This window comes from Artibeus jamaicensis, unplaced genomic scaffold, assembly GCF_021234435.1.
Source record: "Artibeus jamaicensis isolate MK-2021 breed Jamaican fruit bat unplaced genomic scaffold, CSHL_Jam_final contig_1998, whole genome shotgun sequence".
NCBI classification, from domain to species: Eukaryota; Metazoa; Chordata; class Mammalia; order Chiroptera; family Phyllostomidae; genus Artibeus; species Artibeus jamaicensis.
The window spans coordinates 13,236,119-13,260,284 of record NW_026521407.1 but is presented as its reverse complement, the minus strand read 5'-3'; the positions used below and the strand labels follow the sequence as shown (position 1 = coordinate 13,260,284).

The window sequence follows — 24,166 nt, the reverse complement described above, 5'->3', positions numbered from 1 at the left end:
GGCGGACTAGGCGTCAGGTGAGCGCTCACCTGGGGCGGCTGGAAGGGGCGGTGGGGGCGGGGCGGGGGCGGGGCCGAGGCGGCGACCCCACCCGCGACGGGGCGGGGCCAGTCCGGCGGGGCCAATGGGGCGGGGGGCTCGCCGCCGGGTGGGGGGGGCCGCCCGCGCCTCTCCCTCTCCCCGCCCCCCGTTCCGCCCCTCCCGGGTTTAAAGCCCCGCGGGCGGCCCGTGGCAGCGCAGCGAGCGCCGAGAGGCGCAAGTAGAAGCGACCGGGCGCTGCGCCGCCGGCACCATGCGCCCCCCGTCCGCGCCGGCCCTGGCCGCGCTCTGCCTGCTGGCGCTGCCCGCCGCCGCCGCCGCCGCCTACTTCGGGTCAGTGCCCGCCGCGCCCCGGCCCACGCCCCCGGCCCACCTGCCTCCCCCTCCCCCGGCTGCCGCAGGGCCGACTTTTCAGTCCCTCCGGCCCCGTCCGGGTCTCGAACTCAGACCTTAGCTCCAGCCGCACCTCGCGGTCGGAGTTCGCACCGCGAGCTCCGTCTCTGGCTTCCCGGGCTCAGGTCCCCATCGCACCCTCCACCGTCCGGCTCCCCGCTCCCCTTCGCAGACGATCTTTTCACCCTTCCCTGTCCGAGACCTCTTCCCGCTCACTCCGCGCGGCCCCACACCCTGCCCCAGGGCCCCGGACTCTGCGCGCCTCTCGGGCCCGAGCCCCGTCCGCCCCGGCGCGCCCTGTCTCGGCGCGTCCAGGTGTCCCTCCCGCGCTCTGATGCCCTTTGCGATCCTCACCCGGCGCCCTGTCTGTCCGTCCGCCCCCATCACGGGCTCTGTCTAGCCACAGCCTTCGCCTGGGGCTTCCTCCCCACCCTCTGCCTTCGCCCCGCGGAGCAGAGACCGGGAGCGTTGGGTGGATGGGAGGAGATGGGTCGTTACGGAGGCCGGGGAAGGGGATCACGCAGATCCGAGAAGAATGGAGGAACCCGTGGGGAGTGTCAGCTGGAGACGCGGAGGGAGAGGGGGCGGAACGTCAGCTGGGGAAATCCGACCAAATCTCAGCCCCGGCGTCGGGCGAATTCTCCGGAGAATAACGAAGAGCAGGAGAGGAGAGGCGGTGTACGCAGTAGGAAAGGGAGGGTCAGAGTCGGGCTGACACCTGGGGAGAGCAGGGGGAGGGAACTGGGGGTGTTTAGGGCGCAAGTTACAGCGCAATTGATTGTACCTGCTTCTCTGACCCTGAATTGCAGGGACCTGGGTTGGGCGATGGGGTCGTGGGTGCGAAGGCACTTTCCTGACCTCCACCCAAAGCGCCTCCAACTGTGTACAACTTGTTACTTTGAATCATGCCATTTTTTGTGATCTTCACTCCAAATCAGGGTGAGGTTTACAGTCTGACCACAGAAAACGCAAGAAAACACCATGCAAGTGACCCCCCAGAGACTGCTGTTAAGGACCTACCAGGGAGGCTCCAGCAAGGGTCTGAGATGTCCCCCACAGGGCAGGCTGGAATAAGGGCTGTGGGCTAATTTCCAGGTCATGGCCTCTGGTTAAAACGTGCCTGGGCTGTGGGCGATGGCTTCTCTTGAACAACGATGTGGAAGGGGCAGGCTCAAACCCTGGCTCTGGGCTCAGCTGCAGATGACTTGGGAAGACCACTCAGACTCTGGGCTGCAGAGGCCCCTTTTGCAAAGGGTATGAACTTGACATGACCGAGCCTCTAGATTCTCTTTAAGAACAGTGAATGAACATACTTGTTTCCCAACGATTTCAGGTTTGAAGGCACTGTTCTTGCCTCAGCAGGCAGGATATAATGGCACAAATTTGGGGTTTAGTTCCCAACTCTGCCACTTGCTAGCTGTGTACTCCTGGCCAAATTACTTAATCTCTCTGTGCCTTGGTTTATCATCTGTAAAATGAGGGTAATAGTGCCTATTTCATATGAAGATTATCGGAGATAGTACATGTAAATCCATTAGGACAGCGTCTAGCACCTAGTAAATGCTCAACTAATGTCAGCGGTGATGATGATGGTGGTGATTTTTTGGAAAGATTTTTAATTTTATTGTTTAGAGAGAGGGGAAGGGATGGAGCAAGAGAGGGAGGGATACATCAGTTGCCCTCAACCAGGGACCCAGCCCACAACCCAAGCACATGCCCTGACCCATAATCAAACCAGTGACCCTTTGGTTCACTCCATCCACTGAGCTACACCAGCCAGGTTATGACAATGAAGATTTTTAAGGAGGCCAGGCAGAGTATCTTGATATTCCATCCCTGACAAGGATTTTTGAGCTTAACAGAGAAGGTGAGGACAAGTGGACCTGCTTCCTCTTGGACACCAGCTCACTATCATAATTCTGTTTGTCTGGGTTGGGGGTTAGGGATGGGACAAGGGCTAGGTGAGGTGGAAGGAAGGGGGCCCCGGGAAGCTTGGACTACCCTGGCTGGTGTGGTTGGAAGGGTGAGGGGTTTGAAGCAGTGCCAGGAGCTAGAATTTGAGGACTGAGCGCAGGGGCAGCCTTGGAAATGAGAGGGGAGATTGTGGATTCAGCCTGAGTCAGGACTGAGAGGGCCATGTGAGTATTGGAGCCACCTGTTCCAGGTTGTGAGCCTGGTTGGACAGAGCTGGCAAAGCACACTCAGGCCACCACCTCCACAGTCTGGGGTGCAGGACAAATACTAGGGGAATAAGCTGAAATTGGAGCCTCATGCTGTTATGTGTTTGGTCTTATAGAGCCTGGGTTCTCACTGGGAAAGCCTTGTTGTTTCCCAGTCGGGCCAAGGTTCTCAGCTTTTCATCAGATTTTGCTCTCTGGGAGAAATCTATATCAGTCATCCACACTGTAGTGAGAATGTGAGGCAATATTCCTCTCCCTTCTCCAGGTCATTTGCTTTTATAAGATGAAGTGTTTGGGCATCTTGATAAAAGAAAATTCAAACAGCAGGAGAGCAGGTGAGGTCAATCTTATTGGGGTCTTCAAAAATCATAGAATCATAGACTTAAGAGTTGGAGGTGACCCCCAAAGGATGTCTGCTCCAGCTCCCTGCTTCAAGCAGGTCATGTATCATTATCCCCATTTTTGAGATAAAACAACCATCATTCCCAAATTGCCATGAGCTGGCAGCTGCTTCTATTCTACTGCTTTGCATGAGTCTAGAGCCCAATCCTGTTGAATGGCATGATCATCAGTATTGTAACTTACAAATAACTTCCTCATACAGCTCTTATCACAGCTGATCTGCAGAGCCATTCCTGAGGAGTATTGGATGGGTATAAATAGCACCCAAAAGGAATCCAAGGGTCAGAAAGTTTCAACAACTCACCCAATGTCACACAGCAGATTAGTGGGAGAGACAGGATAGAAACTGGTCTGGGCTCTTTGCCCTACAGCCTCCAGAGCTAATAGTGTGTGGTCACCCAGGGAAGCAGCAGCTGCAAGGCCAGGTGACCCCCTTCCCTGCTTAGTCAACTCTGTCAGATCCTCTTGGCTGTGGTGGGATGGGTGAGGCCACAGCATTCTCCTCTGTCCTCAGCGAGGGACAGGTGCATTGGGCCCTGCAGGGTGTCAGGGGGGCTCTGAGAAGACAACATATCAATGGTGGGATGGGAGGTAGACCCGAAGTCAGCGGCTCAGGTTTGTCCTGACTCCGGACCACTCTCTGCGTTGTCTGTGGTCAGATCACTTGCCTCCACAGTCTGTAGTACCTGGAGGTCTTAAGGTTCCCTAACAGGCTGGTCCTGGCCTACAAGTCTGGGATCACTCAAGGTCTCATGTTTTAGCTCAGTTGGCTTGGGAATTCTGCAAATGTTAATTTGTGTGATGTTTCATCAATGAGCATACATTGTCTTATGTGACGAGCTGGACATATGACAGGCCTTGCCATCCAGTACAGTCCTTAAGTCATACCAATGGCTTTGTAACTAGAAATAGCTCCTGGGGAAGCAATTTTCAAATCATAGTTGACTTCCATGGCTGTTGTTTTTTTTTTCAAACATGTCACTCTGTGCTCTTGTTGGGTTTCTTTCCTCTCTGGAGATGGCACAGAGAAATTTATGAAAGCACAGGCCTTTAAATCAACTAGACCTGAGTCTGAGTCCTGATCATGCCTCTTGCTAACTGCATGACTTTGAGCAGATGTCTCAACATTGCTGAGTTTGGGTGATGAAAACACTCATGGTAACGGCTGATTAGAGGCTTAATGGAGACCGTGAATGAAAAGGCCCAATAGGTGGCCAGGCACATACTAAGTTCTCGCAGTACAGTGCTTAGCACTGTTGATGGGTGCTGGGGTTCTAGCCAGCGTCTGGGGTTGTGGAGATATCGTCATGGTAAAGAAACAAAACACAGCCTTAACTCTTTTGCCAAACCAACATTACATTCAATAAAATGCATTGTTCCAAGGGCACACTTTGGATTTTAACAACTGTCTACCGCCATGGAACCACCACCACCACAATTACTGTATGGAACCTGACCTTCATCCCAGAAGACCCCTGGGCCCCTTTGCAGCCAGCCCTCCCCAGCCCCGGCCCCAAGCCACCACTTATCTACTTTCTGTCATTGTAGCTTAGTTTGGCCCATTGTAGAAGTCCGTATAAATGGAGTCATGGGGCGTATAGCCTTTGCTGTGTGAATTCCTTTGCTCAAAATCATGTTTTGAGGTTCATCCATGTTGTTGCATCCATAGATAGCACATTCCTTTTTCAGCTGAGGAGTGTGGACATATTCAATTTGTTTATTTGTTCACCAGTTGATGGACATTTGGGGTTTTTTCCAGTGTGGGGCTATTTTATATAAACTGGCTACATACATGTCTTTTTGTAGACATATGTTTTTATTTCTTTTGGATAAATATCTAAGACCAGATTGTTAGATCATATGGTATGTATATGTTTAACTGTATAAGAAGCAGTCAAATAGTATTCCAGAGTGGCTGTACCACTTCGCACAGTATTGTGTGGGAATTTCAAGTCCTTTGTATTCTTTAGGCCATTTTAGTGGGTGTGCATTGGTATCTCACTGTGGTTTTAATGTGCATTTTTCCATTGATGAATGGTGTGTTGAGTATTTTCTATGGGACTCTTGGTCATTTGAGTATCTTTTCAACTGGGTGACCCTGTAGTTGTTTTCTTATTGTTGAGTTGTACGAGTTCCTTAATATTTTGGATACGAGTCATTTGTCAGAAAGTTTGGGCCATATTTTATCCCTGTTTGTGGCTTGCCCTTTCATTCTCTTATTGGTATCTTATGAAGAACAGAAGTTTTTGATTCTGATGAAGTGCCCTTTTCAACATGTCCTTACATGGTTTTTGTGTGTTCTATCCAAGAAATCTCCACCAGAGGTTGTGAAGATTCCTCCTATGTTTTCTTCTAGAAGCTTTATGGGTTTGGCCTTTACACTTAGGACTATGGTTCTTTTTGAGTTAGTTTGTGTGTGTATGGTGTGAGGTAAGGGTCAAAGTGTATTGTTTTTCTAGTACCATGTGTTGAAAAGATAGTTATTTCTCCCCTGTCATCTCTGTTGCAAATCAATCAAGCTAGTAGATGAGGGCCTGTTTTTGGACTCACCCTGTGCTTATCTTTATGCCAGTACCATGCAGTCTTGCTTTCCTGGGGCTGTTGAGTGATTCTTCTCCCAAAGTTGTTTGGGCTACTCTGTGTCCTTTGATTTTCCCACCCACATTTTGATATTGACTTATCGATATCTACAGGAAAGCCTGCTGGGACGTTGAGTGGGATTGCACCAAATCTATAAGTCAAGTTATAAAAGATTGGCATTCAAATAATACGGAGTCTACCGATTTATTAGCAGGCAACCTCTCTATTTAGGGCTTTTAAATTTTCTTTCAGCAGTTTTTGTAATTTTTAGTGTGCGGGTCTTATAAATATTTTTCTTAAAAAATCATTCGCACGTGTTTTTTTTTTAATTTGGATGGTATTTTTTTTAATCAGAAAAACATTTTTAGGAATTAATTGGATCCTGAGAAAAACAGGGTTGGAGGGAAGAAAGGGTAAAATAAACTGTACTGCTTTGGGTTGGCAGATTGTAAGCCAAACAGCGCTGATAAGAATCATTGTGTTTGGGGAAAGAATTCAGGCTGCTTGGCCCTGGTGGGGCTGTAACCGCCCCCCACCCAAGAGCTGGGCTCTAAAGTTGGGCTTAGAGTCAAACCAGCCTCCTCAGTGGATGGCGGCGGAGTTTCTGAGGCTGTGGGGTGGAAAAAGGAGGAGAGAGAAGCAGGTTGTGGGGTCTCCTGGACTGGAATCTTCTAAGCAAGAAAGGTCCTGGTGCCCTCAGGGTTAGGTGCTCGGGTAGAAGTTGGACTCAAGGGGAGGTGAGCCAGGCACTGTGAGGGGACACCACCCAGGCATCAGCCTGAGTAGGACTGGAGGCAGCCTGAGGCCCTGGACTTGGAGTCACACAAACTGAGTTCAAATCCTTCACCCAACCACGTACTGTGACCCAGAACAAGTCAGTTAGATGAGGTCAGAACCTCAGTTTTCCCATCTGTAAAAATGGGTTAATCTTAACCTCATAGAGTTGTTATGAGGGTTAAATATATATACATAAAAATGCTGAGTGTTATCTCGTATAGGAGTCTAAGAAAGTTCATGGTCCACCATAGAGCATCCAACTTAAGGAGCATCTTAATGACATCTGTTCCTTCCTCTCTTCATTTTTAGCCCATTCATTGTATAATTCGAGCCCTTCCTGTGCTCTGCGCTTTATGTGCATCATCTCATTTAACCACTGGGACAGCCTAGGAGTGGGTACAGGTGGGTGAAGGAAAAGTTCAGAGGGGCAATTGCCTTGCCCAAAGTCACATAGCCAGTGGCTGTCAGCAGCAAGATTTGAATTCTAGTCTGTCACAGTCCAGAGCCAACCTACTCACCCCTGCTTCCTGCACCTGTTGAGTCCGAGCTGAGGCCTGCCTCTGCCTGGGCAGCTCGGACCCTCCGAGACCTCCACTCTGTCACCCACACCTTTCCCTTGGCCTATATCGCAGGCGTCTCTTGTACTTCACGCCTTAAACTCTTAGTTTGTTTCCCAGTTTTTCATGCGCTCATGTCTCCATGCATAGCTCCTTTGAGGCAGAGGTCTCGGGGCCCTGTTTGAGTTCCCCGCCCCCCAGCCCCAGGCCTGACCACTGCTTCCTAGTCTGCAGTGAATGTCTGGGCAGGCAGTGCCCTCTCCCTTTCACTGGTCCTTCCCCTCCCCCCGAGCCTCCCTCTCTGCCTCATCATATCTGCTCACACTTGGCCCTCTCCAGCACACGTTGCTTTGCCATGATCTGACCTCTGTGTGGATAGGAGCTAGAAGCAACGCTGAGAGCAGAGACTTGCCCCCATAAGACTCCAGAAGTCAGCCACACCTGGCCTTCCATGGGAATTGGGGGGCAGCTGAGACGAGCTTGGGGGTAGGGCTGCTGCCTCAAGACCAGACCCCCTCACTGGAGAGAAGATACTAGGGGTTGGGGGTGAGGAGGTGAAGAGTCTCAAAACAGCCCGGAGGGACTTAGACCCCATGTTGAGTCAGTACTGGAATTTCCAAAACACTGGTTTTAGGACAAGAGCAAAGGTCTGCTTTCCTGATGGTTACAATCCCTTTGAGGCCAAATGCAACTAGAATTCAAGAATTTTCTGATTTTAGAAAGGTCATATAGTGCATATATCACCTATAACATCACATCCCTAGCAAGGTCTAGGGCAGCACCCCAAAATCAGACACTTTATTTTTGCAGAAAAGCATCTACACGTTGGGATAAATCAAAACCAGAGATATTCTCACTTTGGTTCAGGTCAAGTCTCTGCCATATGAGTTAATCACCACTTACAAAAACTTTGTAGTTTTCTGAGCTTTCTGGAGTTCGGAATTGTGGATAAAGGTTTGTGAACCCGTGGTAAACTTTCAGCCCCAAGAGGTTGTGCAAGATGAGTTTTAAAGAAAGACTTCTGCCAAGTTCTTGGCTGGTCCTTGCTGGTACCAAAGGGAGGCCCAGGCTGCCCTGAGCACAGCTGGTCCCCAGGAACTGAGGTTCAGAAGAAACCCACCTGGCTCTCCCCCAGTCCCCACAGGGGCTGAGAGGGCTGAAGGACTCAGGGTCCCTCTGACCACAGCCAGGCAGCCCTGAGATCTGGCACTGGGGAGAGCAAGCACAAGCAGTCGCTTAAGAGCCAGAGACAGGGTGGCCATAGGCAGGCTCCTTCAGAGCCAAGGCCTCCCAGAGCCTGCAAGGCTGAGCCTGGGAGCCCAAGAGCAGGAAGGCCAGTAGGTAGGGTTGGGGGAGGCTCAGGGAGAGCCCAGAGGTACAGGCTGCCTGGTGTTGGATGTCTGAGGGATTTATGCAGCCAGCAGGTGTCTGAGGAGCCCTTGCTGGGAGTGGAAGATCTGGGCTGGGGACACGAGGACCTCAGGGGATAAGAAACCGTGATCTGTGCCAAGGAGCTTACAGGCTCCTTGCAGAGACTGTCTGTACAGCCCTGAGGAGGGAGGGAAAAGTGCGAACCACGCAAAGGTAATGGCACTATATCTGCAAAAGTAGTAGAAGAAGAAAAGAAAGAGGATAATTAAAGTGGGATGGGGCTGGCAAGTAAGGAGGGCTTCCTGGAGGAGACAAACATCATGGCATGTTAGAGCTGGGTGGGCCCTCTACGTCTCGTTTCCCATTCCCAGTATTGTTGAGAAAGGCTATAAAAAAGTCCAGGGGATCCATGAGGGGTTTGGGGACTGGGAAAGGCATCCCAGGTAGGGGTTAGAGCTTGGAGAAAGGGTGGAGGTAGGCCTGAGAGCTATGGCTAGAGGACAAAGCGGAGACTGGCCTGGCCTGAGGAGAAGGGCCCTCTGCCCCAGCCCTGGCTCACTGTGAGTTCTGGATGGTCCAAGGTGGGAAGTTGCTTTGGTCTTGCTCTGGGGGACCCCGCTCTGTTCCCAAGAGAGCAACCTGGGGCTGTCCTGCACCACTCTGGGCCTCCCTGGGCATACTCAGGCAGTGACCCCTTGACGAGGTTAGGAGCTTCCTGCTCTCTCTGGGGGCTGAGAGGAGGGGTGTGGGCCATCCCTGGGACCTGCTGGAGGACAAATGGAATCTGTAGCATGGAACATCTCTATGGGGGGCATCCACAAACAATGAAACTGTCCTTGTTACAGAGTGATCACGCTTGAGACCTTTCCTAAAGGCCTGGCTCTTCTAGGACCCACAGCCCAGGCTGGGCTGCCATCCATTGAGAAGGGGGTGGCTACTTAGGACCATGCCAAACTAGTTAACTAGCTGGCCAACTGGCCATGGTTAATAGAGGGCCGAACCCTGGCCATGGTTAACCCGGTCCAGGGGCCTGCATCCCGTGGGTGGAGCAGAGCTGGATGGGGGTGTTGTTTGCCACCAGGAGATAGAGCCTCTGCAACTGCTTGCCTTTCCCTGCAGTCCCTACCCCGTGCCTCCTACTCTGCTTCTCCCCTAGGTTAGGGGTGGGCCTGTGAACCAAAGAAGCTGGGGAAACTTTTCTTTAGGGTTTCTGGCCCCCCTTTTCTCTGCTCTCCCTGATCCTTTCTCCAGGCTTCTCTTTTCTTCACAATCCCAGTGCTCTCTTTTTTTGACATTTTTTTAATCTAGCAAAGTATGTCCTCAGGCACTAGTATTATATCAGACTCTTACACTTTAGTATGAATAGCAGTCTGCTTCTCGAAAGTCAGAAGCTTGATGTCTGACATGTGGCTGAAAAAAGAGTGAGTTTTAGACTAGGGAAAAGTAGTCTTTTCAACGAAGAGTCCTTGTCTCCCTGTGGCTGCCTAGGGGACCAGAGGAGTTTTGACCGGGCTTCCTTCTCTTCAAATCTGTCTTGTGTTCCTATCTCCCTATACATTTCCTTTGGTGATGGGCTGATTTTGCTTCTCTGAAGCCATTGAAATAGAAATCAGAAGTCACCAGATGGCTTGACAGCAACAGCTAGGAGACCTGGGGCACAGTCCCAGCCCCGCCACTCACTCAGTGGGTCACCTTGGACAACAGTCTTACATGAACTCTCAAGGCACTGGGCGAGTTAAAGCAGAGACACCTGGCAGACTTCTTGCCCTCCCCCCTGCCCCCAGAAGGCTCTGGGACACCTCCCAGGAGCCATCAGGGCAAAAAACCTCTGGACCGGGTGATCTTGAAGGGTTTATGCAGCCCTACAATATAATAATTCAAATGGTATACATTTGGATCCAGCCAGGGACCTGGGGGAGATGTAGAGGTGAGGGATTCCTTTGCGCAGGGGTGAATTTGGGACCCTCCACGCCACCCGATCCATGCATTTGAGGGGTAAAGGTTTCCTGTCCTCAGCTCTAGCCTCAGCCTGAATGGAGAAGGAGAGAGACAGGAAGAAAGAAGGGGGTAGCATTTCCTCCCCAGATGTTGCGCTAGTTACGCTTTTAATACTGAGATTGTTGAGATGCAAAGCATGTTGCCCACTTAGCTCGTGAGCACACGTGTCCCACTGCCATCCTCAGCAGCAGCCCCTTCTGCGGAAGCAGGAGTGGAGCTGTTCTTGGAGAGACAAAGCCCACAGCTGGGACAGACTCCTTCTCTGAGCCAGGGATGTGGTGAGGGATGAGGCAAGATTCAGTCCTCAAGGTGGGCTCTGAGGTTAAGAGTTGGGGAGGAAAGAAAGGCTGGGCCGGGAGGGGCTGGGGGACCCAGACAGGAAAGTAGTGAGTCCTTGTTTATTTCAGCCTTCTGTGGGTAGACCTGCCATGAAGCTGATGAGCAATAAAATCCTGTATGTTAATGTTAAATGAGTGAGTGACTGACTGACTGACTGACTGGGTGAGTGACTGAGTGAAAGGTGGGGCTGGAGGGAGTTGGAGTGAAGCTAGGAAACAGATTTGCCAGGCTGCTCACTAAGGACACCTTCCTGGAGGAGGTGGGAGGTGACACCGAATTCAGGAGAGGAGGTGGGAGTCTGAAAGAAGGGCTGTTAGCTGGGAGGCATGCATCCTCTCTTTCGAGGGCCAGTCACTGCCCTCACTAACTCCCTCCTGCTGGGAAGAGGTTGGGTAGTGGAGAGCATGGGTTGGGGTAACAAATGTGTGTGTGTGTGTGTGTGTGTGTGTGTGTGTGTGTGGGGGGTTTAGTGAGACCTGGGAGAGGTGGGCTGAGATGTTTGAGATGAAAGCACAAAAGGAGCATTTACCATGTAAATGGCCCTGCAACGGAAGCCTGTTATCAGAGCATCTAATGGGGTTTTGTAGGGCCAAGGCCAATGCTCCGGGCAGAGCAAGGTTTTCCTGGTTCCCAGGCAGCCGCCTGCAGTTGGCATGGGCCCTGGTGCCAGGCACAGCTCCTGGCCCCTCTAGCTAAGGGTCCAAACATGCTGGCATGACCCAGTGCCCTGGAAACCACCAGTCTTGTCCCACACCCCTCACCCCTGGCTGCCACGTACCCACCACATCCTGGCGGTAGCCTCCTCTGGGCCCATTGCACCCTCTCAAGCAGAAACAAGAGTGTGTGTGGTGGGGGGAACAGAGCTGGGGGCACCCCCAGGTGATGGAAAGTGCTCTCCACCTGCCAGGTCTGGGAGCTTCCTCCTGCCTCCTCCCCACCCCCAGACCTCCCACCACAGCAGGAGGGACTGGCCGAGGTCGGTTTCTTGCTCAGGTGGGGCTGGGAGTTCTGACCTGGGTGCCCGAGCAGCTACCGGCTCTTCCTCGGGGAGCTGGGCTGGTTCAAAACTTTCTTCTCCTTTCCCTGCCCTCTGGGGCCTTGGGAGAGCCTGGGACACTCTCAGATCCAGCTGGGTTCTCTCCACACTGTGAGCTCCTTGAGAGCAGGAACAGGACCCCGAACCCAGCACAGTGCCCAGCACAGAGTAGGTGCTTAAGAATGCTGCTTATCTGGAACTTGTTATGTGCCAGGCACTGTTTTAAGAGCTTTACAAATGAGAACTTGTTTCATCTTCAGGACCACCCTGAGAAGTAGGGATGTGATTACCTGTGTCATTAGGGTGAGACACAGAGGCAGTCCCTTGCCGGAGGTGGCACAACTAGCGAGAGGGAGAGGCAGCTTTGAACCCGGACGGTCTGGCTCTGGTCGCGCTCTCCCACCAGTCAACGTGTACTTGTTAGATGGAAGGAGCTCGGGGGGGGGGTGAGTGCACATCCTCAAGGTCACCAGTGGATGAGGACAGACCTGGGACCCAGCTACTCAGGTCGAAACAGTCTTGGGTCCCCACACTCTAGCAGGTGATGGGTGATTGCTCCAGGATGAACCCTATTTCTTCTCAGGGGTTTGATGGTTTCTGGGGGTCCTGCTGATGGTAAACCAAAGTGGTCTCCTGAGAAGCTTTCCCCACAGCCTGGAGAACCTTCTTTTGCTTGCTTCAAGGTCATCCCAGATGGGGTGGCTTCGGCCAAAACCATGGGTGGGGTGAGCACTGGGGAATGTGAAAGGAGGCAGGGGCGGGAAGGGCCGGGAGTGGCCAGAAGAGATCTGGGGATGGGGTGGGGGTGTATGTGAGATGAAGTCCTGAGGGGCGCCCTTCCCACTCTGGGGGGAGATAAGGTGGCGAGGAAGTGGCTGGGATGGTCTGGGGTCAAAGCCAGACACTTCTCATTGTGTGGGAATGGGGGCTTCCTGTCTCGTTATTAACCTAAGGGTCACAGGCCAAGGGTGCAGGGGGCAGAAGGTAGAGACTGGGGGGAAGAAGGGAGAAGAATAGAGCTGGTCACGTGGGGTTGTTGCTTTCTTAATGGGAAAAGAGAGTCTCGAAATTAGCCTGGGGGAGCAGGACAGGAAGCAGGAAAGGGGGAGACCAGCTGGGCTGAAGCCAGCACAGCCAATGAGGGGGGTGATCACAGGCAGAGAAACCTAAGGAGCTGGCCCCCCAGCCTGGACCAGCAATTAGCAAGAACGCAAATTGTTCACCCTCTGTGCTTCAGTTCAGAACACTGGTCACTTGTTTGACTGATAGCTCTGACCTTACTCACCAAGGAGCGAGCAGTGTCTTCTATTAAAACTCAGTTTGTCTGGATTCATTAGATTAATGAACCTCACTTGATCTTCTCTGGTTTATTCCCCCGGGGTCTCAACTAATGTGTCAGCCAGAGATTGTTGTAGAGGGGCCTGGTGGATGGGGTTCTCGGGCCTGGGGTGCCAGAGAGCATCGTGTGTTGAGGGCAGGGGATCATGTCCACTGACCCCGGAACAGAATGGAACCTGCACCAGCTAGAACTCTTCTGAGGTCCAGGAAGAAGCCTTCCCTAGCAGCTGCCCTGAGATGGGCATGCGGAGGAGTTCCCAAGCACCGTATAAGGGAATGCCTTGAGGTGTTTTCTAAATTCGATGTCATGGTCCCATTTCTTCAAAGGAGGTATGGTCCTAAACTGCAATATAGAAAACAGATGAGAGGGAAACTGGGTCCCGGAGGGGCTCCGGCTGCCTTCCCGGGCCCTGCAGGGCAGTGCCTGGCAGTCTGCTTTGGGAGCAGCCCTGGGCAGACGAGGCCCACTGTGGCCCGAGGCCCCCGTGCGGCTGGCTGCCTTTCCTGACCATTAATCGCTACTAAGTGTCATTACCGCTAATAAAATTAACCGACTTTATACTGGACTCCTGGGGCCATCAATCACAGGGTCTATTACACGGAATTAAAAACCAAAAAAACAAAACATGTGCCCGTGGATGGGGGAAGGGAGCCTGGCTCCCAATGTAGCCCAAGGGCAGGCTGGGACCGTTCGGCTGTCACAAGGTCGAGGTCAGGGGCGGCAGGCACCCGTAGTTAGACAGACCAGCTCCAAGCCTTGGCACTGCTCCACAGGCAGGAGTGTCTCAGGCAGGAACGCAGCTGACCTTGGGAAGACCCGGACCCGGGGCTGAAGAGTGTCCCACGCTTTCCGTCCCACTCTCACCTCCGCTCTCTCCATGCTTTTGGTTCAGTCCCTCTCCAGACCAGCTCTTTTTTATCACCCGAGTTACTGGCCCAGTCACCCAAAAGGAAAGAGAGAAAGCAACTGTATGCTCGCTTACTTCAAATTTCAAATTCCCCAGGAAAGGACTGATGGGCCCAGCTTGGGTTATGTGATCCTCACTGGTCCAATCAACAGGCCAGAGCAGCAGGGTCAAGGGGCATAAAATGATCTACAAGGACCACATGCTAACCTTCTATCTATGTAGATAGAAGGAACACATTCTATCTACAAATGCAGCCAACCCAGCATTTGTCCACATAGTACTTTAAAGGCCTGAGTAATAAGCATTCAAAATGGTACACATATTATATTGTATCATATCATATCATACAATATAGCTATGATGATATAACAATAGCTATTACCTTTTTTTAAAGATTTTATTTATTTCTTTTTAAAGAGGGGAAGGGAGGGAGAAAGGGGAAGAGAAACATCAATTCTGCTTGCCACTCGAGTGCCCCCTACTGGAGACTCGGCCCGCAACCCAGGTATGTGCCCTGACTGGGACTCAAACTGGCAGTGACCCTTTGGTTTGCAGTCCAGTGCTCAATCCACCGAGCTGCACCAGCCAGGGAAATAGCTATTATTCTTGTGTGGCTCAGTTGGTTGGGCATTGTCCCACAAAGCAAAAGGTCACCAGTTTGATTCCCGGACAATGCACATGCCTGTTTTACAGGAGGCAACTGATCAATGTTTCTCTCTACCTTCCCCTCTCTAAATAAATAAATAAATCTTTTTTTTTTTTTTAATGGCATTCGAGACAGATCTTCAAGGGTTGTGCGGCCCTACTGGTCAAAATTCCCATCACTCCTTGCTTGTTCTCTCACCTGTCAATCAACTGCTACAAGGAAGGTCCCCATTTCTGAAACACAGGAAATGTATCAGCTAAAACCGACCCTCACACCAGCCCCTGGTGGGGGGAGGACATTTGAAGGGCTATGCAGCAGCTGCCCCTTTGCTCCCTGAAGCCCCCGAGTGGCCCTCCACACTGGAAGGCAGGCAGGGCGGGGCCTCCTCTGCTGGACTCGACATCAGGCTCTGCCGTGGACCTTCCAAGGGTCAAGCTATAAGGGTTTCCTGCCAGGCTGCAGGGAGGGGTTTGGGTGTAGACCTGGTGGACTGGAAATTTACCCATTTGCCCCCAGATTAATGATTAACGGGCCCCTGCCCTCACCCCGTCTGGGAGGGGAACCCAGGGCTGGGCTGGGCCCAGAGGAGCCTGATAGCATCTGTCTCTGCTCAGAGGTTTCAAAGATACACTCCATACTGGGTTGGCCACACCTGATGGGTCTGGAATCTACGGTCACTTTCTGGGGACGCCTGGGACCTGGCCAGGACCCATACCCACCTAGACAGGGAGGGTGTGGCATCAAGCCAGATGTCCCCTGGCTGGGGCAGGTGGCTCCAGACAGGAGACCTGGGCCCTTGTGTCCATAGAACGTGGGCTTCTCTGACCCCTCAGGGCTTGGCCAGGACTTGCCAGTGGCACATGAGCAGGAATGACAAGGGCCACATTGGAGCAAGAGCTTTAAGAGCCATTTCGTGGTTCTGCCTTTGCTCTTTCACCTTGGCCACGAGGCCAGTATCTGCCAGAAAGGAGCTGCTTCCACGCACACAGAGGGCCACCAGAGTCCATGACAGCGAAGCTCTTGAACTCGTGGAACCATTTCACTGAGAGCTTCTGGGGAGAGGCGAGGTGAGCTCTGATCCTAGTCCCCAGCTGCTGCTGCTCCGCTGGGTGACTCAGGCCAGTTGCTGCCTCTTCCTAAAACCCTCGTTTCCTTATCTGGACAAAGGGAAGACTCTGCCCAAGTTAAGGAGTAAAGCATCTTGCAAGAGAAAAGAACTTTAAGAAACCCAGCTAGCAGGAAAGTGAACAAACATGTCCCAGGCACTGTGGCTGGTATTTTCCATGCAATCCTCCCAGCAGCCCCAGGAGGTAGCGTGGACCACTGTTTGTACTTGCTGGAGGAGAAAACCAAGGCTTCAAGGTCATATAGCTAGGAAGTCAGGATTAGAATCTGGCGGCCAACTCCAGAATCCATGAACTTCGGGTATGGTAGAACAGGAAGTCTGGAGCTCATGGCTTGGTAGAAATTCAGCTCCTTCACCTTCATTCACCCATCTGTCCATCCATCCACCTACACACCCTTCCTTCCTTCCCTCTTTCCTTCCTTCCGTCCATCCTTCCACCCAACGGGTATTCCACAAACATTTCTTTGTAACAGGTCCTGAGTGGCCAGATGGTTAAAGATCTATCTGGGAATTACGGAACTCGGTTAGGCTGGCGTGGGGTTTCTTGGGCAGTGACAGGTGGAAGGGAGAGCGGGCTACCAGGGAGGGGGGCTGGTGTCTGCTCACCATCTACAGCGCTCTGCCCGCCCCTCTTAGGAATGTGGCCTCCCCTCCAGGCAGCTGCCAGTGCTGCACGAAGTATTTCCCAAACTTCCCTGATCACTAGAAGCTGCCGGGGTTTGTGTTAAATATACAGATTACCCGGGCCCCATTCTGGACCCACAGAAGCAGAATTGCCATGTGGATCCTGGGAATCTGTATTTTTAATAAGCACCCTGCATGATTGTTGTGATCGGGCAAATTTGATTAAGAGACTGGGTAAGAAGAGCAGAGACTTTGGCATCCGGAAAATGGGTTCGGGGGTCCCGCACGCACTAGCCCTTGTATGAGCACCTTTGTTTCCTCCTCTACAAAATGGGAGTATAACTCCATGGGACTGTCCTCCCTCCCAGAAATAGTGAAGTCCCCCCAGAAGGCCCCCTTCCCCTCACCTGCCCACGTCCTCGGGGATTGTCACCCTTCTTGTTGTTACCCCCCCTGCCTTGTCACAACCCCTAAGGGTCACAGGTCTCCTTTCTCTTGCCCTCTCCAGCCTGACCGGGCGGGAGGTCCTGACGCCCTTCCCAGGGCTGGGCACTGCGGCGGCCCCAGCGCAGGGTGGGGCCCACCTGAAGCAGTGTGACCTGCTGAAGCTGTCCCGCCGGCAGAAGCAGCTCTGTCGGCGGGAGCCTGGCCTGGCTGAGACCCTGCAGGACGCTGCCCACCTCAGCCTGCTTGAGTGCCAGTTCCAGTTTCGGCACGAGCGCTGGAATTGCAGCCTGGAGGGGAGGACAGGCCTGCTCAAGAGAGGTAGGGGGAGGGCAGGGTGCGGGATGAGGAGGATGGTGGGGAGGGAGGAGGGCTGGGGGCTGTCTGTGCTTCCCATACCTCTGGCCACCGCACTCCGGCCACACTGCCCTTGTGAACCCAGCACAGTCCTGAGTGAGAAGCATCCTGGAAGTGAATGAGGCCCAGCCTTCCGTAGGTTTGGGCGGGCGGGTGGGGCAAAGGAGCAAGGAGGACACAGGAGGAGGTACAGCCCACCCTGGAGAGTCCACACATGAGATGGGTGGTTCCCCGGTCCCATCCCTGAGCCTCCTCTGCATACACACATGCCCAAAACTAGGTACAAGAACATACAAGTGTGGAAGGCAGTTGATAGCTGGCCAAACACCATGAGACAGGCCGAATTCGTTTATTTACTCGTTCATTCACCTGTTTCTTTGTTCACCACATCCACTGATCCGTCTTTCCCTCCCTACCACCCCTCCCTGGCATCTCTCCATGTCTCCACTGGCCATCTGTACACTAAGCATCTGGTGAGGCTCACAGTGAGCCAGGCCCTGTGCTGGATGCTGAAGGCACAGAGCTGGTCAAGACCCCGTCAACCCTCAGAAAGCATGCAGCCCACGGGCGGAAACAGGCCATCATGTGACTCCGTCACCCAGGGGCAGGGGCCATAACAGGGCTTTTACGAAAAGGCAGCCATAACACAGAGCAGCAGCCAGCCCCCTGTGGGCCAGCTGCTCCCCCAGGCTGGGGCGAGCCTGGGCCAGAGCTGATCCCACCCCCCAGTGTCGCCAGCAGCCCAGTACGCCGGGAGAGCAGGCAGGAGGCAGCGGGCCCGTGAGGGAGGCCAGCTCTGGGGCACACCCTAGCAGGGCAAGAGCTGCAGTAGTTCCAGAAGTGGATGGACGGTCAGTCTGGCGATAGACCCAAAGTCACTCTGTCATCGGGTGCACTCCGCAGTAGGCAGCAGAGAATGACATCTGAAGATTATCATGGAGTACAGGAGGCCTACCGGGCATATTTCAGGGGATCTGGGGCTTACGAAGTGATTCAGTCCAACTTGTTCACACAGGGACTTGGAAGCAGGATCAGTGGTTCGGCCCCAGCTCAGTGCCTCACCAGGTGCCTAAGTCACCTCTCTTTGCATCTCACTGTTCTCATGGGTTCCCAACCTGCCGCCTGGCCAATCCAGGCATATACTTCGCAGTGAATTCAAGTCCCATTGTAAACAGCAACTTGCGGCCCGTGTTTAAGGGGCAGGCGGCAGGGCAGTGGCCCCAAGCTGTGTCCTCAGGTTCCCAAACCCCTCATCCTGCCCACCTGGGCAGCCTGTAAGCCCACTCTCCTCCTCTCCCCCAATCTCCCCGGTTCCTGGCCCAGGTTTCAAGGAGACGGCCTTCCTGTACTCGGTGTCCTCAGCTGCCCTCACCCACACGCTGGCCAGGGCCTGCAGTGCTGGGCGCATGGAGCGCTGCACCTGCGATGACTCTCCGGGCCTGGAGAGCCGGCAGGCCTGGCAGTGGGGCGTGTGTGGCGACAACCTCAAGTACAGCACCAAGTTTCTGAGCAACTTCTTGGGGCCCAAGAGAGGAAGCAAAGACCTGCGGGCACGGGCAGACGCCCACAACACCCACGTGGGCATCAAGGTGAGCATGTTCCTGAGTGGCCCAAGGCCCTTCCAGTCAGGGAGCTGGCCTGTAGGAGGTCCTCCCGTGCCCTGCTCCGCAGCACACATACTGCTATCCCAGGATGAACCCCATTCCTTCGACCAGCATTCCCTGGGCATTTGCTGTAGACCATGATCAGGAAGCAGGGAAGGGTCCTGGGTGTCATCAGCTCTGGGTAGCAGGCGGAAGTCAGGCGGAAGTTGGGACCAGGCCATGGTAAGGCAGGAACATGTTGGAGCGGGGTCTCTATTCCAAGGGCTAGCCTTCCTGGAGGTCCCAGAAGCCAACGTAGTTTGAAAGCTTACAAATGGGAAGAGGAGGCGGCCCAGAGAAGGGAAGGGAGTTAGCTGAGGTCACAGAGCAGAGGGAAGACTGAGGGTAAAAGGTGTCCAAGTCTACTGGGTGGGGAGGCTGGGACAGGCTGGAACTCCAGTTCTTCAGGAAACCGAGTTCTGTGCTCTGCGCCCTCATCACTGAGCTGGTGTAAAGCACAGCGGCTGTGTTCACACGTGCAAGTTGTCCACTACACAAGAACTCTGACCAAGGGACAGGGCAGGGGCTGAGAGCCTGCCCACACTGCTCTCACAGAAGCATGCACGCTGGCATTGGGCTGCCTCCACCCAGCGGACGAGAAGCCTTGGGCTAGTTTGCACAAAGGTGCCACAACTGATGCCACATCCCATCTGATGGCCACTCCCCTGAAGTGGTCGGCACCCTGGGGGCAGGCTCAGGCTGTGGGCCCTGGGCCTCTGACCACACCTCTATCCTGCCTCTCCTCGCAGGCTGTGAAGAGTGGCCTCAGGACCACTTGTAAGTGCCATGGCGTGTCAGGCTCCTGTGCCGTGCGCACCTGTTGGAAGCAGCTCTCCCCATTCCGAGAGACAGGCCAGATGCTGAAGCTGCGCTATGACTCAGCTGTCAAGGTGTCCAGTGCCACCAATGAGGCCTTGGGCCGCCTGGAGCTGTGGGCACCTGCTAGGCCAGGCAGCGCAACCAAGGGCCTGGCCCCCCGGCCCGGGGACTTGGTCTACATGGAGGACTCACCCAGCTTCTGCCGGCCCAGCAAGTACTCCCCTGGCACAGCGGGCCGAGTGTGTTCCCGGGAAGCCAGCTGCAGCAGCCTGTGCTGCGGGCGGGGCTACGACACCCAGAGCCGCCTGGTGGCCTTCTCCTGTCACTGCCAGGTGCAGTGGTGCTGCTACGTGGAGTGCCAGCAGTGCGTGCAGGAGGAGCTGGTGTACACCTGTAAGCACTAGGTCTGCTGCCCAGCGTGCCAGCTGGGCACTGCCGGGACCCCCTCGGGGCCGGCTCCTCGAAGCCACCTGCAGGCATGCGCTCATCGACGTGTGTGCCAGAGCATGCGCACTCCTGTCTCCATCGGGCCGGGCCGTCTTCCCCTCCCTCAGCTCTCAGAATGAGAGGTGCAGGCCCTTCCACCGAAGCCGGGGTCTCCAACCTTTTTGAGGACTTGGAACAGGAAGGCAGAATGGGAAAGACGTAGAAGGAAAAAGACCAGGAGGAGGGCAAGACCAAGGTTCAGAGGGGAGAGGGGGAATCTCCCACCATCTCAATGCCTGGGATAAGTGGTCTGGAACCAGAAAGAGGCAGGGAGTTGAGCTTCTGAGTCAAGAAGGCACAGGGAGGCAGTGTCAGCCGGGATGGGACGGTCCCTCCTGTTGGGCCTGCTGAGGTGGCAGCGAGCCTGGGGACCACACACCAGCGCTACCTGAATGGCTTTGCTGTACTAGAGATGAGGGGAAAGGCCAGGTGATGGGAGCTCTTGGTTTGGAGGAAAAAAGGTTTTCTGGGCATGAGTGGACCCAAGTCAGACACATGCCCTGGAACTCTGTGTCCTTGACTTTGTTTTAAAATATGCCTGTGCTGAGGCCTCATTCTTGTCCTGAGAGCTGTAATCCACACCCACCCAGCCTTGCTCAGTCAGAGCACCAGCGGATGTAGGACCCATAGGGAGAGCCAGTCCCCAGGGTGGGGCTCAGATGGGGCACTGAGGTGGCACAGAGACACAGGGAACCCTTCCTGTTTTCCCTGGGACACAGACCCTTTAGTCCCATCCCAGGAGAGGGTCCCTGCCCCCTGGTGCCAGGCAGGGATGGGGCAAGCTCAGTTTCTTGACCTCTCTTGCAGCCAGCTTTGGTCAGCTGCCTGGTAGCTGGGGTTCCCTCCATGCTGTGAGGTTCCAACACAGTTGACATTCATGATGCAGGAGAGTTGGCATATGCCTTCTGATTCTGGTTACACTTCTACTCTTACAGCTACTCATCTAGTTAAGGTTTTGCCCTGGCTAGAGGTATAGGGACATGAAAAGTCTTTGCTAAACCTGGTTTCTTGGGGGTCTTTTCATTTGCTATTGGCCCCACACTCTGGTTCTACCTGAGGGACAGAAGTGACTTTGGTAGTTTTCTCCAGTCCTGTGGACGTTTTCAGTGCTACCTACCAGGCCCTGTATGGGCCTAGGAGAGAGAGGCTGGTACACACACACGTGTGCACACACACCCCATGGACCTGCCAGGCTGAGGGCTCCCTTCAGCAGCACACAGCCCTCTGCTTCAGCACCAAGGCCTTGCAGGGATCACCTTTCTGGAGGCTGTGTGCTTCCCCAGAACAGGGCTCAATGCCAGCTGGGAGGAAGTGGCCTCCTCTGGGATGCCCTTGGCCACTTTGCTGGCCCTGCCACACCCTCTGTCAGCTTCCTTTCTCCCTGAACCCAGAGTTGCTGACCCTCGGCTGAAACAGGAAACTTCAGAATCAGCAGAATGCTCAAAAACCGTCCATGAAAGCCCCAGGAAGAAGCCCTGGGGGCCCCCTGAGACCCGCAAGGGTGAGAAGGAGCTACCCTGTTCTCAGTGGACCAGGGCAGCCTGCAGGACGCTGGAAGGATCTTTGGCTGCAGCGGCTCCGATGAGACCCCTTTCTAGACTGACTGCTGACCCAAGCAGCTGGCCCACATCTTGGCGGAAAGAGCAAAATGGAGACAGGGCTTGTTTGCTCGTTTCTTTCCCACCCCCATCGCAAGGAGACGTCCTCTCAGTTGGCCGATTCATCCTGCTCCTCTGATCCCCAGCACTGCCTCCACCCTGGCGCAACCCGAGGTTCAGAAAGAGGGGTCCTGATCCACCAACACACCACCTGCACCCCAGCCCCGTGGCCGGCAGTGTCAGGGTTGCAGGAGGATAAAGGGCCGACTCTGAGCGACCAACACCATGGCTGGCAACCAACGCTGACAACCCAGGCCAAGGGCACGGTGCAGGCTCTGAGGGCCCCTCGGCCTACAGGGTCATCCCTCCCCAGCCCTTTCTTCTCTTCTCCTCCCTTGCTCCCTCTCTTTCTCTTCCAGTTGCCCCCAAAGTTCCACCTCAGCCCTGCTGGGACCCTGGGGACCGGTTACCACTGACGTCTCATTCTGTATAGCTTTAAGGGAAGCACTCACAGGGTATTTGTTGTCTACCTCACATAAAGAGAATAATTTATATAGCTAAGATATATGAGAAAATATTTATGTTATTTATATAGTTCCTGTATTCTATGGGCAGCACCTGCAGCAACCCCCCCCCAGACCCACCCTTCCACGTGAGCCCCAGGGGCCTTGATCCCCATCCTCCTTCTGAAACCTGTAACTTCCCTGCTCTCCGGGGGCCCAGGCCCCCTCTTTTCCTCTGGCTGAACTATCTTGCTCACAATAATAGTAACAAGGATGACCACACCTTGCCTTTGTGAAGCACTTTCAATCTTCAGAAACACCCTCACCCCTTTACACTCCCTTGCTTCCCCCATTATCCCTGCCAGTTGGTGGGGCCACATCGCTGGGCCCCTTTTACAGCTGTGGCCAGGGATGCAGGGCTATGCTCAAGGTCGTGCAGAAGAGGTCCCTTCAGTGACTATTTCCTGAGCTTCTCCAGAGGCCAGGCACTATGGGAGCTGACCCAGCCTGAGCCCAGCAGCCCCAAAGCCTGGATACGTCCCAAGCCCAAGGACCCAAGGAAGTGGCTGCTTCCCTGACCATGTGCGACATGGGCCCCTTGGGCCGGGACAGCACTTCAACATTTTTCTAAGTAGAGTCCTGTGTCTCACAGGCTAGTACTGCCTGAGAAGTCTAGAGTGGCCAGGACATGGTGGAGGCCACACGTGGGGCTCCGCCGTTGGCCCCCTCCTTCTGCCTAGGCTGCCCGAGCGAGTGGGCAACATCACAGGGCTGCTCCCAGCCACTGGGGGGCTTGTTTGCTCTTATTTGTGTTTTCCTTTTTAAAATGGATTATTTGCCATTGGCTTCCTGGCTTTTCTTGTAAAATCAGCTGCATTGATGGAGTGGACCTGCATCCCCACCTGGCCACAGAAGGGGAGCCCCAAAGGATGGGAGGCACAGGGCTCCCCATTTGCCAGGTACCACCCACCTCAGCCCACGTTACTCTGGCCCATCCTCGTGGCTCCCATGGGAGCGTCATGTCCATCCCCTGGTGCAGACAAACCCAGCCTCTCTGGTGTCCTCTTTGCCCGGAATACAGATGGACAGACCAATGCCAACCCTGAAGATTATTTCTTGCTTTCCAGAGTTTTCTTTGTCAACAACCATGAACTTCAAATGCTTTTTTTCTTAGCACATTTGAGAATTACAATGGGAGCTGTCATATATTGAGTACCCGTTCTGTCCATCCATGCTATCGACAATTGTTTAGGGAGCTCCCACTGAGCGCCAGGCACCACCATGGGGCTGGGGTGCAGGGGTGAGCAGAGACCATGTCCCTGCCTCTTAGGGCTGATGCTCTAGTGGGGGAGAGAGAGACAATAAACCAATAAACGACGTGTCAGCTGTCTGTGCCCTTTGTGTTTCGATTGGTTGTGACCACCTGGCTCGTTGGACACAGCTGCCCCAACGGGAACGTTAGGGAGTTGGCGTTGTGAGATGGGAAGGCCCAAACACCACCAGCACTGGTGTCAGGCTTGGAGCACAGAGCTGCCGGCCTCCAGCGCATGTGTTCCTTCCTCTCTCACTGCTGCCGCCACTCAGATGTGGGTATTTCAGGGACGGGTCACCCCCTTTTATGGATTCTGGGTAAACTGAGGCCTAGAGGAAGGAAGTAACCCCTCCGAGGTCACATGCCAAGTCAGGTCATGCTGCAGCCTGGTTCCCTTCCCAGAGAGGGTATTTCCAGAGTCCCTGTTTAATGGCCAGCAATGCAGGTTAGGGTGGGGGCAAGATAAAGCAAAGCCAGTACCTCTGGGACTTACGATCCGGTAGGAGAAACGAGAGGCATGGGCATGCAATGGTTTGGGTCATTTATGTGTCCGCCCAAGAGTCCCTCCTCTGGCCGCACTGCCTCCCGGATGCTTTGGAAAATGCATGTCCTCAACCAGCCACACTCCTGAGGGTCTGATGGGGCAGGAGGCCCCTTTTTGAGCACAGGGAAGCAGAGAGGGCTTGTCCC

At 54.1% G+C, this 24,166-nt stretch overlaps 1 protein-coding gene across 1 annotated transcript; it reads left to right on the top strand.

Moving 5' to 3' along the window:
* Positions 1-259: 259 nt before the first annotated feature.
* WNT9B (Wnt family member 9B) lies at positions 260-23,791 on the top strand. The gene is made up of 4 exons (XM_037163745.2): positions 260-372; positions 16,823-17,079; positions 18,439-18,704; positions 19,508-23,791. Exons 1-4 carry the CDS (start codon positions 293-295, stop codon positions 19,979-19,981), a joined length of 1,077 nt encoding a protein of 358 aa, XP_037019640.1. The 5' UTR covers positions 260-292; the 3' UTR covers positions 19,982-23,791.
* Positions 23,792-24,166: the final 375 nt, after the last annotated feature.